The sequence below is a fragment of the Oculina patagonica genome, chromosome 2 (genome assembly GCF_052425735.1).
Source record: "Oculina patagonica isolate OP01 chromosome 2, crgOcupat, whole genome shotgun sequence".
NCBI classification, from domain to species: Eukaryota; Metazoa; Cnidaria; class Anthozoa; order Scleractinia; family Oculinidae; genus Oculina; species Oculina patagonica.
The window spans coordinates 14,082,270-14,101,589 of NC_135759.1; the positions used below are offsets into that span (position 1 = coordinate 14,082,270).

The following is a 19,320-nucleotide window of genomic DNA, read 5'->3' on the forward strand; positions in this document are numbered from 1 at the left end:
CTGATCAGACTCCTTTATCATTAGAAGCGGTCAAAATTCCACTTAAGCATGAGTTTATAACTTACCGCTTCATTCTTTCTCAAAGATCTGAAAGATGGACGCTCAATGAAGAAAAGAAGGGCCGCTTCTTCACGAAACACAGACTCCTTCACCTTGTTCAACAGATGTATTTAAAAAGAAGAAAGTAAATATAAAATGAATTAGAACAGAGTAACCGACCAAAGAAAACAGAGAACTAAAGTAGACGAAATACAAGAACAAATAATGAACTAATAAGACGACTTACCAAATGCAGCTGGAAACGCGAGGTTCAGGGAAACATAAAATAACACTCGTAATAAATGATGCACTGAAGCGATTGAAAATGGAAAAGATAGAACGAAATATTCGGGACGAAATTTACATACGAAGCTAAATAAAAGCATGCAGAGGTGGGAAAAAACATTTACATATTAAGAGACAAAAAACAACAACAACAAAAGAAATAGCCGCAACACCCAACTTTTATGCATGTACGTTTTCAGCTATTTAGCTTAGTATGGTACAAACTCAGCGGGAGCCGTGTTTGGCCTGTCACTTTTATATATTTTATCTTTGCTGTGAGTGAAAAATGTTTAGCCGTGAGTGAAATTCATTTTTTCCGTGAGTGAAATTGATTTTGCCGTGAAGAAATTGAAATTGTCGTGGTGAAAATGATTTTGCCGTGACAGTTGTGGGCCACCGTAAAGACGTTAAAATAACGTCTTAAAGGGCGCGGGGCGGCAAAAAAAAAAAAAACATGACGCAAGTTAGTCGAAGTCGACGTAATGTTTCTCTATGGCTTCTATTATATATGGTCTTCTATTACGCGTGGTCTGCCTGTGGTGCGGGTACCTGTGCTGTAAAGTTTACTCACAGGCTTGGATGCTAAGCTAAAGGTTTGGTTACCTAGTCACAGAAAAACACTTGAAAGTTGTGGAAAGTGACAACACAGAATATATAATTTTGCGAATATTTGACTTAGAATCTATCGATTTTCATCTGTGACTCATGTCCTGGTTGGTTCCCAATGGAAAGAATTTCCATGGCAGCCGCGGATCTTTCTCGTCTGACGATTCTTCTGTTGATTTGGGTTTAGGATTTGGCCTAAAGCCGGGCGGTCTTCCGAAGCACTGTCCGAAGTCTACAGAGGATGATTCAATTAGCGCCGACTTAGAAATATTTAGCTTATTTCAGAATCCAACAGCAGAGATAGAGCCACAAGAAACTCTTGAAAAGGATGAACAAAGATGCAAGCCTTTCACATGGAAGACGAGTTTACAAGACAGCATCGAACAGCTAAAAGAAATTAAGGGTGGGATATCCCGAATCTCGAAATGGGGTTTACCCAAAAGGAGTTTCTCGCTAAAGATAAGGAAAAGAACAAACAGTGAAAGTAAGGTCAAGAACGATGATATTACTAAAGAAAAGACTCGTGGACTGCGAAGGATAAATTCTGCCAGAGGTAAGCTATAATAAGGCGAAATATTTTTTGTATAAACCCATGCCTGGCTTGAATAATATACAGTTGTTAGTACAAACTTGGGTGTGTAACTGTGTTTTTTTTTTTGCGATTCCATAGAATCAGTATCATCAATGCAATTTGACCTTTTTAATAGTAGGTTTACTCTTACGTGCATGCTTATTTTCAAAGGGTAAATCTGGAATATTTTTTAATGTTCGCTCAAAAAGCTACATGTAGGGAGCACGCCAAGTCATGAAATTAAGCAGGTAAATGTTACAGCTGGCTGAATAGCAGAAACTATTTTGAGATGAAGGGTGTCAGGTTTTTATCAGCGAAATGTCATACTTGACACTTAATTATCTGGCCCAACATCTTAGCATTATTATGCAATAGTGTGTCTTTATTACTTTTATTTTTTTTTTCTTAGTAATAATTTTATTTGTTTGTTTGTCTAGTACAAAGAGACCCCACCTTATAATGACCACTTGTTTTTGTATGAGACAAAAAATGAAAAACAAAAGGAACCCATTTATTTAGCCACCCCACTAGTTAATTGTCTAGCCTGCGAATATAGCAGCCTCTTAGCACAAAACACCCCTCAGGACGGGATCCATGAAAGGGGGCTATATTCGCAGGCTAGTAATATACCAAGTTCTTTGTGTTTAGTTCTTTGTGTTTTAATGTAATCTTGAATGGTTTGTTATCTGGCAAGCTAAAATCTAAAATAAAAAAATTCTTATCAAAGTCTGAGGATAGTTTAAGTGGTTGTTGGTACGTTGTCACCCTAAAGCACAACAGTATTTGTCTTTGGTTCATTAATTCATCATCCGCAGTTCATATACCGTAGAATTCCAGTTATAAGCCCTGGGCTTATACAACTTCACAAAGGTTTTTGGGTGGGCTTATAAGCGGAGGGGCTTATATTCGGGAGGGCTTATAAGCGGAAGGAAAAAAACGTTTCGAAACGAGCCTCGGGAGCGTTGATCGAAATACGTTTAAGTCAAAAAAGCAACAACCTTAGCCTTGTTCAGTACTGTCATCCGGTAGAGGGGGGCTTATATCCCGGGGGCTTATAACCGGATGTATTTTTTTGTTTCCAGGTTGATGGGTCTATAACCGGGGGGGGGGGGGGGGGCTTATAACCGGAATTTTACGGTATATGATTTCATATATTCACTTTTTTATCTTCATCTTTTCCGGGTATATTACGAACCAATTTAATGACCAGCTCTCAGTTGGCTTGTTAGCTCAATTGGTTAGAGTGCTGCACCGGTATCGCAGAGGTCAGGGTCCGAGCCTGATTTTTACAGGCTTTATTTTTGCAACTGCTTAAGTTGTGTTCATAACTGCGAGGATCTTCTCTTCATTTATTCATCATCCGCAGTTCATATATGTGATTTCATATATTCACTATTTCAGTATTTGTATTCCCTAACATACGGCATGGCTGCCCTACATAAAAAAACCATCAATATATTATTGGTGCTTTAGATAACAGCAACTCAATATACAATAACTATCTCCAAGAACGTTTGGAGAAAAAGCATCAGGCTCATTTCCCAAAAATGAGATAATCAAACCTGAAAATATGACAATACACAGGAATAAAGTGTAATATTCTCAGTGTCCTAGTAGGACACATTTGCAACCAGTTTGAATTAAAGTGCTTATAAACTCTCCAAAAACATTTTCGCTTACCGTTTTTACTTCAATAAGCACCGCAGTGCTTATTTAATTTTTTTTTGAGCTTCAATTGCAGCAATTATTCAAGGGCAGTGCTTATTGGAGGGTGATGCTTATTTGAAATTTAGACGCCACAAAAAATAAATTAATTAAAACGTCATTGGTTGTTAGTATTTGTCTCTTGCTGAAGAGAGAAGTGGTACTAGCTGCCCTTGCAAAGTTCAAGGCCTTCACAACATTTACAGTAAAATTGTTGGATAGAAAAACTAATAGGCGAGTGGTAAAACAATCACTTTGACTGCGAAACATCGCTTTTGATGGAAAGAAATGTCCAAGTTTGTTTTAGAGTTGCTTAGTGGTCCTGTTTTAAGTTAAACAGAATTCCTCTATTAAGCGCCGCATCTAGACTGCAGCGCTTATTCCGGGGTGGCCCTTACTCACTTAAATTTCAAGGGTTTTCGAATCTTGATTTCTTGCCACTTTGAAAAAGAAAATTCCGGTTTTGACCAAAATCAAACATTTTTCGCCATTTCGCTCAGAGTAAGAGTTGATATACTGATTTGTTGAAGTTTGGTGGCAGGACCCCGTTGATAACAGTACACATGTACTGAAGGGCTATCCTGGATAAACATTGGATTATTATTATTATTATTTGGGGGGTTTATAGGCACTTTTAAATAAAGGGCCTACTGGGATAATCAGTATTTAACATTTCTGCCTTTTGTATTCTGGAGGGATCAAATGTTCATTGATTTTTTACAGAGTTTGGTATCTTTGGTAATGATTCCTGGAGGATTTTCACACTTAATACTACACTTGTTTAACCTTTTGATAATTTTTGTATTAAATACTGTCTTTTTGCATGGGTTAATTTTGCAGTGGAGAGAAGATCATTGGTTGAGGATGACGAGTATCGTGCGCTTCAGTGTAAGCTTTTCAAAGCCAGACAAGTGAGTTGGATTTAACTTGCTACTTACAAATATATTTAATGTTAGAACTGTGTTGTATAAGAAGCTCCCTAAACCCTTGTTTTCAACTATTAGGAATTAATTATCTGCTTACTAACCATCCCAGGCATTTATCATTTCCTGACTCATGAAAACCTTAGTATATAAGTTTCCTCGGTTGTCAGGGATAGAAGGGAATAATATGGAGAAATAGGAAGCCACTTTATTTTCCTTATCATGTGACATGACTTCTGTGATGGTAAGCAATCATTTGATGACCTTTTCTCTCTCATCCGCAGAGGTCTCTTTCGTGTTTCGGGCTGGGAAATAGGGAGAGGAACGGGGAGAGGTGAAAAGTAAGCGCGCGGAGCCTGGAGAGAATCAAAACGAAAGAGGCCTCTGCGGAGGAGAGAGTGACCTTACTGCTTACTTTGAATACCCTCTTGCTAGCATGAACATTCATGAAAAGGATTACCATACAGCATGATTTGAATTGCATCTATTATAAAAGATTTGTGGTTGAATTTGTTTACTTTGTTGCTGTTTGAACCCATTTGTTTGCTTCTCTCAACTCTAGGAGATTGAAAATTTGACTTTGGATTTGGAAGCTTGCCAGCAACAACTACAAAGCAAATATGGTGCTGTAAAAATTATCCAAAGGTTGTCACGTTTTGAACAAGCACAACAAAAACAGCATTCAAGGAAGGTTCTGGAGGCAAGCAAGAAACTTGAGCAGGTCAGTTAACAAGCAGCTCAAGGTAAAAATTAAAGGTTGTAATTATCTGCAATATTCTTCCATGATACTGAAATTTTTCTTTAGTTAGTTTTGGTTTCTATAGTGATATGTTTATACATGTAGGATAAAGAAATTTGAAACTCATATACATGTAAATTGTAAAAAGGCATACATTAGAGGTACAGACCCCTGGCTGGTGTATTATGTTGTTTTCTAAATGGGCAAGGAGCCTCTCTCCACCAGGGAGTTTAAATAGGTACTGGCAAACTCTAAGGGCACACATCTGCAAAAAAAAAAGTTGTGATGGCACGATTGTGGGGGGGGGGGAGGGGAAGGGAACTGTGATGAGCCCAGTATTATCATAATGGCTATTCAGAGGGAGATGCAAATCACCAAAAGACAAGAGTAATTTAAAAGGATCTTGAGAGCTGTCCATCAACTTCCCAAGTCCACCTATAACTTTCATGTAAAGGGGATTAGAAAATAGCACAAAGTAAATAGTGCGTGATTGGTTAAAATTTTTCTATAACTCGAGGAGAACAGAAGTTCGAGACGGCACAAATCACGGCGCTGAAATAAGCAATGCAAAAATAACAACTAAGAATTGTGCCAATTTATTCACAGCGAAAAAAAAAGCACACGAAAAAGGTAGATTTTACAGAGCCCGCACACATCAAAAATTTTTGAAAGAATTCGAAGCGGCGACCTCACGCCCCCCATAGGCTTTGTAGCACCAAAACTATCACAGCCCTCAGCAGGAAAGTTAAGAAGCGAAAGAATGCCTTCACCTCAAGGTTCGAGTAGCGGTCAACCTAGTGAAGCGATAACCAATTTGACTCCTTCCAGTGCTGGACTTCATTAACCACTTAGTTTTTCTATTTTTGGCTGAAAAAATACAATTTTTCACGACCTAATTTGATTAGACGTAAACGGGTAAATTTTTAAATAAAGCTGTCGTTAAAATACTTCGAGAAAAGAGACCGCATCGCCTGTTCCCCAGCTCTCGTCCCCAACTTCCACTCGTGTCAACGGACAGGAATTTTTCTATTTCTTAAATATCACGGCTTTGATTTGATTAATATGATAATTTATTAGTAAAATACATAGCTGTAACATGAGTTTATTTCCCGGCCTGACCAATCAAGACCGACGATACCAAGTCGATCCAATTAAAAAGCGAACGAGGTTTGACTTTTAATACAACGATCACGACTGCCGATTCATCGATTCCACTTTCATCGAGTTTTTTATGGTGATAAGTTTATTACACAACTCAGTTGCCTTAAAGCAAAGTTACTATGTTAAAAGCGATTAATACCTCATTTATTCATTTTCGTGATATACTGTTGTCTGTTATGCAGCAAAAACGTTATTAAAAAAAGGGGTAGAAATCGACAGCAAAAACAATCTGATAACAATCTGATAACAATCTATGACACTCGATAAAAATCGATAGCAATCGATGACAACGATGCAATTAAGAATTTTTGTGACTATCGATGGTCATGATTGGCCGATGCCAATTGATATCAATTACCTAACCATCATCGATTGTATCGATTGATTGATTGATTTCCGATCATCGATTTTCATCGATTGGTCAGGCCGGGTTTATTTTTTAAGAGGATTCTTGTTCAAGGGGCACAGGGGGGGGGGGGTGGGGGGCACAGGGGGCTGGTTGGTAGTTACAGAGGGGGGAGGGGGGTGGCCCAAAAAGGTAAAGATGTTATGCAGCATTATAGATTGTCCACCCAAAGGTACGGAAAATAGCACATATTTTACCGTATAGTTGTAGCTGTTTGGTGTATTATGTAAACTGCCGCAATTTTTTACTCCATATATTTTATTTAGGAGGTGAATTTTCTCCAGTGGGAGTTGGAGCTGAAGCAGAGTTACTTGTTGGACAGTGAACAAACCTGGGCTGAGAGGTTCGACAGAGTAGCTACAGAAAATGCTGCTCTGATGGTTGCTCTTCAGACGAGATCTGATGAACTGAGGAAAGTTACCATGGAGAAAATGGGTGAGTAACATAGCATTAAACGTGTCATGTTCATTGTATTACAGTACTATGCAAAAATGGTAATTTAAAAGGTGACTTATCCTAACAAACAAAGGCAATGTCTTGGCTGTTTCACTGACTCCCAGATTAACATTGTTCATTTAATAAAAATTTAAAAATGTTTTCAGCACTGATGCGTGATCGTGATGAGTTAGCAGCTGCCTTGGAAGTTCGAGACAGGATTAAATATGACTTGAGCACTCCTGAGAGGGAAGAGATCTTGTCAACAGGAGATTTGATTATTGAGGTAAGTAATTACTGTTAAGAAAACTGTTAAATTTACCTAGCCATTTCATTTCCTTAGTGGCTATGTTGTAGCTAGCTTTATAACAATTCAAGTCAAAATACTCTTAAACTAGTTTTGATTGTATTTTCCTTTGTTCCAGATTTATTACCATATACTTAAACAAAGAACAAATGAATGCAAATCAAGCACGGTAGTTTGCAATGCTGGAAATTATTGTAGGTCATCGGACATTGTCCGATCAAATATGCCAAAATGTCCGGCCAATTTTGCAATATGTTCAGACATGATGTTCGAGAACTTTAATACGTGACTATATCTTGCAAAATTTTTTAACCTGATTGATTTGAAATACGAAATTGATTTGACCAATTTTCTAATAGGTGTGTCGTTCAAAATAAAAGTTTAGAAGGACACTGTCTTTTAAGGTAAGAAAAATTATTTCCAGCACTGAGTTTGAAATAATTTTGACCTGAAATTCATGTCAAACCACAACAGCTATTGGCAGAAACACATGCTTGAAAGTTAAGGCTTGCTAGCATTAAGGTAGAAGAGAGTGTATTAAACTGTTGTGGGAGGGAGAAGACATTGCCCACCAAAAATGTACCACAGCCTTTTTTTCTTACTTTTGTTACTGGTCACCACTTCTCCTTTCTTGTAACTGTAGAGAGTCATTCTACTTTTACTGATTGTCTCCTTAAACTGCACAGATTTTATATATATTTCATATTTGGTAATATATTGATCAGGGCAAAATGTGCAATTAAATACAGATAAAATAACACCATTTTGTTTTGTTTTGTGGTTGAACACAGTTAGCAACCCTTGGTGCCTGTCAGTGTAGAGGCAAAAACCAGGAGCCGTGCGCATGTGCAAGGGCTGCAGTGGATGCCAAGCGGGACATTGCAAAACTCAAACATGAGGTAATTATGTAATCATAATGCGTTGGTAATTTTTTGCTAAAAATGGAAAATATTTTCACTCAAGAGCCAAAGATTTGAGGGGTTGGGAAAAGTTACTGTTTCATTCTACTGGGAAATGGAAATCTAAGAAAAGATGGAGAATTTTCCTCCAAAATTTTGAAAGGTGCGGGGGGCCCCCCCCCCCCGGGGGGGGGGGGTCAAACCACTATTTTCAGTCTTGAATGTCATCTGCAATATTTCCAGTTTATTCTTGCTTACAGAAGAGTGGTACAGCAGCCAAACTATCTTTAGAGACATCACAAATAGGGTTTATTTTCTTCTTTTTGAAAATTTGCCCTGTCTTTCGCGTTTATTTCCTTTATTCTAATATAAAGAGATTTCCCTTCAATTCACGTTAATTTCTAAGACTTTAATTTAGGGGAGCGTTAATTTCTTAAAGCCGAAAATTGGGTAAATGCCTACTGCCCTGCACTTCCTTTCTATTAAGGTACATGTAGGTCGATTTTCAATTGTTGTTTGTTCCTTGCTCTAAGGGTTCTTCTCCACTGAGGTTCTCTCATTTTCGCTCCCTTCACAAAAGTCAACGGGTCTCTTAATTCCGGCCAATTCAATCTGGACAGAGGAACCCCATGAAAACCAGATACGGCTGATGTTGTTTTCAACTCTAACACACAATACCGTAGTTTTCTTTTTTTTTTTTTTTTTTTTTTTATTCCAATCAGCTGTTGTTAGTAAAAGGTTCCGTAACTGATCGTGAGCATTTCATTCAATTTAACAGGAAGGGGATTCATATGAAAGTTCTTAACTAACGGCCTGACAAAACTAGAAAACATGTTTCCAGAAACATATTTTGTAGCGTGCGCATGTTTCCCAGTTTTGCCACGCGGGAGGCATATATATGCATCCAGCGTCAATTTTGCTTCCGAGAAACAAAATTTGCTTCTGCTACCCAACAGAAACATTTTGTGTTTCCGGGCGGTATGGAAGCATGGCAAAACGAGGAAACAATTATGTTTCCTCGTTTTGCCAGGCCTTAATACTGCAATTTAAAATGTTTGTCCTGTTTATTCTCTTAGCTTGAACTAGTTCATCGGCGTGAAGAGGAAGCCCTTCTCACTGCTGACGCATACCGTGTGGCGTTTGAACAACAACTGGCCAAGAATTCAACGCTTATTTATGAACTGTTGGAAAAATCTAGTTGGAGAAAGAAGATAGGATTTGGCGGAGCAACAAAAAAGACAAGAAAACAAGAAAACAGTATGAAAAGCGAGGAAGAAGACCTGGTTCGTCAAATCAAGACGCATAAAGATGAAATCGTCGAAAAGCTTTTGGGCATGGTAGGTTGCATGTAACAGCTAGAATATATGAATACAGTAAAAACCCACGTGTAAGAACCTACTTTTTTCAGAGTTTGGCAAAACAGGTTCTTGTATTATGGGGTACTTATTGACAGTTTAAGCTAAGTAGGTTCTTAATTTCTACGGAGTAAACATTGTTGTTGATTATCAGAAAATAGTATAAAATCTGGTCTGTCCTTCGTTATACTGTAAATATTTATTAATGTACCCATGTTGCCAATAGTTCAACAACATTTATTGATCAATGATACACTACGGTACTTTTTGGTTTTTGGTAAAAAAATATATTAATTAAATATTTAAACCCCACATATAAGAACCTGTTGGAATTTGTTTGGCTAAACAGGTTCTTATATTTTGGGGTATTATAAAAGCAAATTACTGCCAGAAGTTTTTTTAAATCCCTAGGTTCTAACACGTGGGTTTTTTAACTGTATTCCGAGTTTTTCTTTGATAGTGTTAAAAAGAAAGAAAATTCTGGTACCCGTTTATACTCCTGAGTTGATTAACACTAACCAAGGATTATTGAAAGTTGATCAATGGTTCAAAGGTTTGAAAGTGTTTTTATTGCTTATGTTTTGTGAAGTTTGATATTAGTCGACGTCACAACTGCAGAACAGAAAATATAAACAGATAAAAAAAGAAATTAAAATGCATGCTAATTATGGATTGTGTGAGGTGCAGTGGCCCTGGGTGGAGACAGGCACTGTGTGAGGTACTGTAATGATTAGATTTAGCGCCCTCCTTCCGAATAAGCGCCCCAGTTCGAACGTGTTTTTGTCAATAAGCGCCCCTATTCCAATAAGCGCCCCCATTCTTAAAAGCGCCCCTATTCAGTCTACTGTGGATAACTGCCCCTACTGAAGTCATTTACATCGAATATGATAAACTCATGAACATTCACCGTATCATACATGTATATATTTACTGCTAAAATGAACAATTATTAAAAAGTAACTGAACTTCCAACAAATGAATTTGTTTCTGTTACAGTTTCCGAACATTTGGTTGTTTCTTAAAAAATTAAATAAGCGCCCTGTCCCGAATAAGCGCCCTCCCTTGAGGTGCCAATAGTAAATAAGCGCCCGTGGGGGAATCATTACGGTACAAGTGTTGCGCAAGAACAGCAAGAACATAACATAATGACTCTTGTCAGGATCGAAACCGGACTTCTCGTTACAGAGTCGCTAACAATTTGGTGACTGTCCTACCAAAGAAAGCAAAAATGAACATGATTCAAGTCACCTCAAATTGTGAAAGTCAGTGATGTATTTTATCATTTTGGTTTCAAGGTTTTGTAAATCTGTTTGTTTTTTTCTCGACTTAGCATTGTTCTCTATGAAAATATAAAAAACAACGTTAAAACCTAAAATTGTTTTCACTAAATGATAGTTTTTTTCCTTTTGAACGGCTTACATAGTGGATTGTTTTCATTAGCTACCATAAAAAAGTACTCATCTCATTCTCCTGTTTTGATTGACAGCTCAATGACAACAGTGAGGCGCTTGCGCACCAGAGACTAGCCACCAAAATATTAGCGGCAAAGATGAAAGAGATGGAGAAATGTGGCAGTCCTGAATCACCAAGTACATAGAAATACATAGGACGTACAGATAATGGCTACTGAGTTAGTTAGACTGTGCTCATGGTTCGTACGGCTTTTGTTCAACAACTATTCTTGAGGTCTCGCTGAGAAACAGAGTGTTTGGTGGTTTGCAAAGTTCGCAATTTTCGTTTTGCGTACATGGTATATTTATTGATTGTTAAGCTTCTTTTTTTCGAATCAATACCAGGTCCAGTGTGGAAATATTGAAAGTAACTATGAAGGGAAATCTTGTATATTTAAAGTCTGGAAGAGACAAATAGCTTTCAAAAAACCAGAGACATAATATACGTTAGCTAAATATGTAAATTGCGCCAAATATATTTGATGTAGAAAATTGGTTGAAACCAGGAAAACAAAATGAGTATTTTTAAAGAGGTATTTTTTGGTAATTAATTTTTATTTTTCAAGAAATGGGGTGTCAAAGGGGTCGGGGAGAGCGATTTTATTTTTCACTTAGCAAAAATCTACTTTTTTCGATAGATTTCGCTACACTATTTGTTTTAAAAGCCGAAATATTAGTTGTGATCCTCTGGTGTTATTTATTATTTATTTTTGTATTAGTGTATTTAATTAGTAAATATCATAGATAATGAAGACAAAATCCGTTATTCTATTTAATTTTGTGGTTATCAGCCATGTTAACTATTTATGTTATGTCCCGGATTATACAGTGATGAGAATAGTCGAGTATTTATAAAGTAATTTAATAATGTGATATAAGGTGTAATATGGACAAGTAAATTATTTTTTCGTTGTAGTATTTGTAGTCTAAAAGTGGATATTCTGTTGGTACAGTTACTTATGTGACTGTCTGAAGACACAAAACAACGTGCTTTATTTATACCAAAACAATAACAATTGAAAACAGTGATCAAACAATTAAAACCTTGTTATTGTGTTGGAGACATACCTCGTCAAGCTCGCCCTTTATACTCTCCCCCCCCCCCCCCCCTAATTTCCGAACGCTTAATCAAAAAGAGCCTCTTCGCGGTAGATTGCGATTGAATGTTCCATCCCGTCACTCTGCAGACTCGAAGTGCGATATTAGCTATTTAAAAGGGCCTTTTAAAATATCTTAACAGACCTACCGAACGTTCGATTCATTCAAGTATATTATGAAGTCATTCAAGTGAAAAATTAAGAAAAAACATGCAGTAACCCTTCTGTTCAAAGTGCTACTGTAATCAAATTTTTTATTTCCATTTTTTTACATTGTCGTGAACAATTAGACTTTCTTACTCACCTTGCCAAATTTCAATCTATTACGAACATCAGAAGTCGTTTTATTATAACATTTATTCCATAGAATTTACGGCCGCCATTAATCAACCTTGTTCCAAGGCTTGGTTGTGAATGTGGAGAAAATGACGTCAAAGGCTAAAATACCTCACGGGTTGAAATTAGAATAACAATCAGCATAGAAAATTGCACGAAAAACAAGCAGAAATTTTTGTTGCTTTTCACGTGAGTTTCAATACATATTGTTATTATAATTTCAACTCGTGAGGTATTTTAGCCTTTGACGTCATTTTCTCCCATTCGCAACCAAGCCTTGGAACAAGGTTGTTTAATGGCGGCCGTAAATTATTGGAAATAAACGTTAAAATAAAACGACTTCTGATGTTCGTAATGGATTGAAAATTGGCAAGGTGAGTAAAAAAGTCTTATTGTACACAAAAATGTAAAAAAATGGAAATTGAAAATTTGATCAGTGGCACTTTGTACAAATATCTACAAACGAGTTCCCTTTTCTGTCAAAAGTGGAACATGAAAGGGTAAGGGTTTGAACCTCGGAGTGCCTCCCCGCCTGGAGCGAGTGTTCGCGAAAGCTTTTCGGTGGGACACAAATAGACTTGCCTGCAAGTGGAGCTCGCACGATCGGAAAGTGCAAAGCGCGAATTTAGAAAGTCTAGGACACAGAACGAACTGCAAAAGCTTCGGTTTCTGATGTACAACTCAAGGACATATCAGAGAAATAGAAAATAAATCAATTCTATGACAACTATAACGCTTTATTCGTGCATCGATTTTACAAAATTACTTTAACTCCAAACAAGCCGTTTGTCGTTATAAATATATCAGCAAAATTAATCATGCATTTTTAAAAGCAATTCCATTTTTTAGAGTTTTAAAACTATGCTGTAGCAAATGTATCGACCACTTCCTCCAAGACCGGCAGCGTTTTACATCAAGCGGGCGTTCGTTTCATAAATAGTTGAAGAAGCGACTACTGAGCCGAAGCGAGCTAGACACTCGATGCAACGTTCATGCTGCTAGCTGCTGGTGTTGGGGTTACCATGTTTGTAGGACTCATGGGCATTACAGAGGGCGAGGGTGTTACAGTGACCATTGGTGTGGGGCTTGACGTCATTGGTGGAGTTGGTGGAGGAGTTGGTGTTGGCGGTACGAAAATCTCCCCTGTTTAAACAAAAGACATTAAATTAGTAGTGCCTCCTTATATGCCATTAGCAAGCTCAAAGGTCATAAGACAAGGAAACTTGCTGCCAGCATGCGAGCAGCTAGGTTGCTGGCAAGAGTGGCGGTTTGAGGGAATCGCCCTGACCCGCGCTCCCTAAGATAGCTTGCTCGCAGGCTGAAGAACAAATGACCAAGTGGAAACCTTGTTTTGGCTCATTTGGCTGTGCGCATGGGTGCAGGTTCGGCTTACAACCGATACCTTTTCTTTTAAGGCAAAAAGTAAGTCAAAGTTTTAACATAGATTAATATTAGAATAATTGTGTTTACACGGCCAATAAGTTCCTACTTACCAAAACAGCATATTTGAGCACGCTGGCAGAATTTGTTTTCCCTGCAGTCCACTTCCTTCAATTTTCGACAAATCAAACGCCCGAGATCAGTGCATTTAAAAAGTCCTATTGTAAATAAATACACAGAAATAGAGATTAAAACATGTTTTTATAAACACAAAAACCAAATTTGTGAAATCGAGGACTTTGTATTACATTTCTCTTGCAGTTCTAACTTTTCCTAAAAATCGATAGCACTATTTTTCTATTGTCTCTTTGAGATTGTATGCAATCTGCAATCCGCAAGAATGTCGTCATCGGTTTGCAGTGGCGGATCCAGACCTTGAGGTCAGGTAAGTGGGTGGCCAGATCATCCAGACCCTGGAGAAAAAGAGGGGCCCGCTCTCGAAAATATTTTTTCTTGGTTTTCTCGAGCCTCAGTTTGGCCTAAAAATAAGGTGGGGCCCCGGCCCCCCCGGTTCCGTCCCATATTGTTTTGGGTTTTGTGTTTTTTTTTTTCTGGACCTTCCCTCGGTAGCATCTTAACCTTTGTTTCTTTTCAGCAATCATTATTGAGGCTCATTTTTATTTTCGTTAATTATGAGCCGTAAACTTCAAATTGGCAAAGCAACACTCTCTTACTGTATGGCAAAATGGTAACAGAAAAGGTTTCAGCCGTTATTGCGACATTTCAGTTTATATAATTCAGTGACTAGTTCTGCAGTGCAGAAACTACCTAAAATCACGTGACCTAGCCACTACTGAAATAATCCACTTACTGCATTGACGCGGGGTGCGACGGAAGCATATAACGCGTACGCCAAGAATAGAAGCTATGTCTCTTCTCCCTGATGTTCGGACCTAGAAAATACGAAAATAATGATGATGATAATGTGACAAAAAGTTTGCATTCAGCTAATCAAAATCAAAACTAAGCGGTTTTCCAGCTCTTTGAACCGGTCACGCATTTTTGCTTCGAGTTCCTTTTGTTAACTTTTCCGTCGGATGGCAGATAGGTTGGACTGTAATCAAGGCCGCATTTAGCTCGGAGCACTTTTTCTCAGCTCCATACTTTTTTTTTTTTTTTTTTTTTTTTTTTTTTTTTTTTTGAAAAAAAGGGGAAAAAAAAAAAAAAAAAAGTCAGGGCAGACACAAGCTTATTTTTTATCTCAAATTGATACTGTATGATACTGACACGTGACTCACACATCCGGCGGCAGTATTTAAGCGATGCGGAGGCTCTCGGCGGAGGCTACTCGACTTACGAGTTGATTGTTATAGAGTATTTCTAATTTATTGATTGAGTGAACAAAAGAATGACCAATAACATTATATTAAAGAAAATCGTTGTAACTTATCCTCGTATAATTCATACATACTTTCAAATTCCTCGTCTAACTCTGTGGTGTCAAGGTTTCCCTCGCCTTTTGCCTGGAGTATAACGCTGGTAATGCAAACCGCTACCTGAAAACAAGAACCCAAAAAAGTAAAATTAAAAGAATAATAAATGAACGTTTGTGTGGGCGTGTGACGTGTGAATAGCCCAGTTTGCGGTTTTTCCTGATTCATATGCCACGGGAAAATGTACAAAGGCAAATATCTACCAAGCTGCCAAAATTGTATTTAAAATATACATTTAAAAGCGCGATATCTTTTCAACGTTATAACGTAAATTTGTTACACTGAGCCAAATACGAAAAAAAAAGAAATTCGTGTCATCAGTGTCGGTTTTAAACTGCAAAGGGTGGGGGGAGTTTTTAAAATTTGAAGCAGATAACCTAAATACGTTATATACCTTTTTTAAATTCTGTACTATGATTTAATGCAAAAGCTAGCGGAAAGTCAACTTTTATAGGAAACGTATTACGGAAACAAATGCTTGAATTTTATTGTATTCAAAAAGTCAAATCATGATTTGTTGAAAACTTGTATCTTTTGCACCGATTTGTTTTCCTTTTTTTATTTTACCGAATGCATCTGACTTTGATCATGTTTAAAACTAAAAAAACTAGAGTGAAACTAGAAACTGGAGTGAAAATGAACAGCCTAACAGTTCAAAAGAATCGCATACTTCATGCCTGTGCACAGCCTTGGGAGGTAATACTTACATCAAGAATAATAAGTTTTGGATAGTTTCCTTAAAATAATTTGACTTTTACCATTGTATTTTACCCCGATAATTGAATTGCTCAAAATAAAATACTTCAAACTTTAAAAGTTTTACTTACCAAAAACAAGAGCCGATAAACATTCATGATAAAGCAGTTTGTTGGCTTTCTGCAGTACGATCTCCAGCTATATTGCTCTGATGTCCTTCAGCTCTTCAGGAATCTAATGATTGCAGCAATTTGAGCTCTTTTTATAGCCAGCAAAACCTACTTTGTATGCAATGATTCAGCAGTATCGTTTTTTTCTTATTTACTACACTAAGTCCTTGTTTTCGTTAAATGAAAAGCCCTTCAAGTTCTAGAATGTGCCAATCAAACTTGTAGTACAAACATGTACCGGCAAACTCATGTTGGCTTTCAAACTGAAAATCCAAGAATAGTTACTGGTAATTTCTTTATTGTTTGCGAGCATGTTGTGGAAATGCCATGGGAACTCAAAACAAGGCGGAAAAAATAAACTTTTGAAAACGCAAATTTAGTTTGGTTTTATATGTGATTTTATGTACAAAATCAACTTTGTCGGCAGTCAAAAAATTAGCTGGGCTAAAAAGCACTCATGAAATTTGAATGGATTTATTATTTCAATGTAACGCACAACTTTTTTTCAGTGTTAAGTGCTGTTTTTAAGTACAGTCGTCACTGCATACTTCCAACGTTACGCCATTCTTTCCAATATCGGTTTAGCCAAGGCTGCACGTGAACAGAAAATGTTATTTTTGGGTTACCACAAGAACTTATTTCTGCACCATAACTAGGTTGATTACGACTCCTCAGTAGAAACCAGGCACTCAGTTTATTAACGATCTTGAAGTTAATAAGCTTAATTGCAGTGTGTTCAAATTTACCAGGGCGGTTAATTCTTTTTTATAGATTTTATATTTATAATTAACTAAATGTTTCACTTGCTTGCCAAGGCAGTAAAGTGGTTCACATTACTGTTCATAGAAGTTAAGTTGTGGCAAATTTTGAAAGTCAAACTTAAAAATTGAAGAACTCCATTAATTACATCAAGTGATTTTCTCTTCGTCTCGAAACAGCCAAAATTAAAGATTAGAACTATGTTAAGAATAACAAGAGAGGAAACTAATTGAACTTCATCGTGCATGTTGCATGGCACAAAGGTAGTTAATTCTTTGCTGTTCCCACATCAATTAACACTATGACTACAGCATGCATGATCGACCACTGACCGTGCGTCAGTATGCATGGTCTAATATATTTCACTGAGGTTAGCCCGGCTAATAAGGCGTGATAAGTGTAAAAAGGACTTTAGTGACCTCATCTCTGTATTCTCAATTTCTTCAGCACGTGACATTGCCAGGCTTAGAAGGTCTTAGAATCTGGTGAACTTGAAGTCTTTCAATGGTAACAGTATTTGTTTTCATAATTGTGCGATTAGCGAGGTGCGTTCTCGATATGGCTTTTACCGTGCAATCGGAAACTGGGCTTGCTGTGGTTTTAAGGAACAATAAAGGGTGTAAGAAAACAATAAGACAATTAAATTTTGTTGAATATCACGTTTGCTTCTGTTTATTTAGTTCGTGGATGTTGTATATAAGTCAGAATATTGATTTGAAAAAAATTCCACTGAATTGTGAAACTTCTTCGACTGCAAGTGGAATCTGTAAGATTTTCCTGGTACGATAAGGTTTATGCATTGACGTGTGTTATACGAGTGGTGAGCATTTTTCAATGTTTCCTGTTATATTGCTTGCGAAATCATGGACAAGGATTTGCATTCCTCTATATTAAATTTTCGCCTATTCTTGTATAGCGCAAATGCACCATTCTTTCGTGCGCTTTATGTGTTTTATGAGAGAGAGGCCCTTCTGGTTTGTCAGTTTGTTTCTATAGTCTCGTCGTGACCTCCCAGCCCATTATCGTGTTACCATGCACTTCGTGCCCTACATCTAGCAATGTCGTGCATTTCCAAACTTGAGGCAACGCCTAGAGTTTTTAAAAGTCCTTTCCAATATTAATTTCCGGATAACAATTTCCGGATAACGCTATCTACCAGTTACGTCACTATCCAGTGGTAAGCCAAGTTTGTTATGTCAGCATGGATAGTGATTTATCCGGTGCATAGCCTGATCCACCCTTTTAACAACTTGCGATCACGCATCCCCTTCCTTCACGCCGCGAGAAAAAGAATACCTGATCGCAGGTTATCTGAGACACTAAACTGGAAGTCCAGTTGGGATTGAACCCTCGGCCTCTCGGATGCCCAATCAACTAAGGTATCCTCGTTCAGTTAAAAGGAAATTATTCGATCCCACAGCTCTATATACCTAGAACATTTTTGCTTATATATTCTACCGCATAAAAAAATAAAGTCGATTCAGGGGACTTAGCGACCGATCGGAAATGGCCTCACAAAATGGTCCGGCATACTGCGTGTTATATTTGCCTGATAGTTGCTAAAGAGCTAGCACACCTCAGCTATATATAACACTTGAAAGAATGTAATAAGAAGCTGCGATCCTCGCATTATATAGTTATCAATATTAGTTTGTCTCTGCTGATCTTGTGATCGAAGGTTATAACCTGGCCCCAACGTACATTTTGTTAATCGCCGTTCTGGTTACCCATCTTGTCTAGGTGCGGCAGAAAATTTTCCCAGGCGCACTGTTCTTAACAGTCAGTGAACAGTTGAAAGGCTGATGACCGTGGCTAAGACCTCCGCAAAAGTCTAAAGCTATTGTTTTATTCTCTCAGTTAGATTCATTCCTTAAAATATTGCTTATAGCTAGTTTGCTAGCAAAACAGCCACTTTTACGGCTTCTTCGCCTCTCTAAACTACACAAACTCAAATCCACGGAGTTGAGTCCCAAATTGTACTGTACACATTGCTAGCTAGGTTAGTGGCGCTTCCTGAAAATTAACTTACGTAATGCTTCTCAGGAAGGAACAAAACCTACAAAAATATCTACGTAAAAAAAATGTTTGTCCAACTCGAAACAGTTATAAATTAAAGATTGCAAATATGCTGTAAAGAGAAGAAATTAATTGAACTTTATCATGAGTGTCACGTGGCACAAAGGCAATTAATCCACATCTCTTGTTCACCATGACTACAACACGTATGACCACTGACAAGCTCCAGTATGCTTTAGATTGGCCCGACTGACAAGGCGATAAGTGCAACAAGGACTTTGGTGACGTCATCTGTGTTCGCAATGTCTTGGACGTGGCACTGCCAGGCTCAGAAACTGGTGAACTTGGAGTCGTGTTATGTTAGGGTTTCATAAAATTCTCAGCACGCATTGTGCGATAAGCGGAGTCCGTTCGATATGTCCTTTACGGTACTTATTCACCGAAGTGGAGGTGAATAGTCCTTTGCTAATCACCTCCGAGTTAGCCAATCAG

General features: G+C 37.7%; 1 protein-coding gene and 1 long non-coding RNA gene across 2 annotated transcripts; one reads left to right on the forward strand and one right to left on the reverse strand.

Annotated features, from left to right (window-relative positions):
- Nucleotides 1-945: 945 nt before the first annotated feature.
- Nucleotides 946-11,937, forward strand: LOC144643076 (coiled-coil domain-containing protein 125-like). Its single transcript, XM_078502215.1, has 8 exons — nucleotides 946-1,483; nucleotides 4,046-4,116; nucleotides 4,691-4,849; nucleotides 6,701-6,869; nucleotides 7,037-7,155; nucleotides 7,968-8,075; nucleotides 9,152-9,412; nucleotides 10,917-11,937. Exons 1-8 carry the CDS (start codon nucleotides 1,030-1,032, stop codon nucleotides 11,025-11,027), a joined length of 1,452 nt encoding a protein of 483 aa, XP_078358341.1. The 5' UTR covers nucleotides 946-1,029; the 3' UTR covers nucleotides 11,028-11,937.
- Nucleotides 11,938-13,030: 1,093 nt separating this feature from the next.
- Nucleotides 13,031-16,131, reverse strand: LOC144641800 (uncharacterized). The gene is made up of 5 exons (XR_013568625.1): nucleotides 16,015-16,131; nucleotides 15,166-15,250; nucleotides 14,566-14,647; nucleotides 13,808-13,912; nucleotides 13,031-13,457 (listed from the first exon to the last, which is right to left on the reverse strand). It is a non-coding gene; the product is annotated as an uncharacterized LOC144641800 (long non-coding RNA).
- Nucleotides 16,132-19,320: the final 3,189 nt, after the last annotated feature.

Coding starts and splice junctions, on each gene's coding strand:
- LOC144643076 (XM_078502215.1), top strand. CDS start 1,030: ATGTCCTGGTTGGTTCCCAATGGAAAGAATTTCCATGGCAGCCGCGGA. Junction 1,484..4,045: donor AAGGATAAATTCTGCCAGAG/GTAAGCTATAAT, acceptor TTAATTTTGCAG/TGGAGAGAAGATCATTGGTT. Junction 6,870..7,036: donor AGTTACCATGGAGAAAATGG/GTGAGTAACATA, acceptor AAATGTTTTCAG/CACTGATGCGTGATCGTGAT.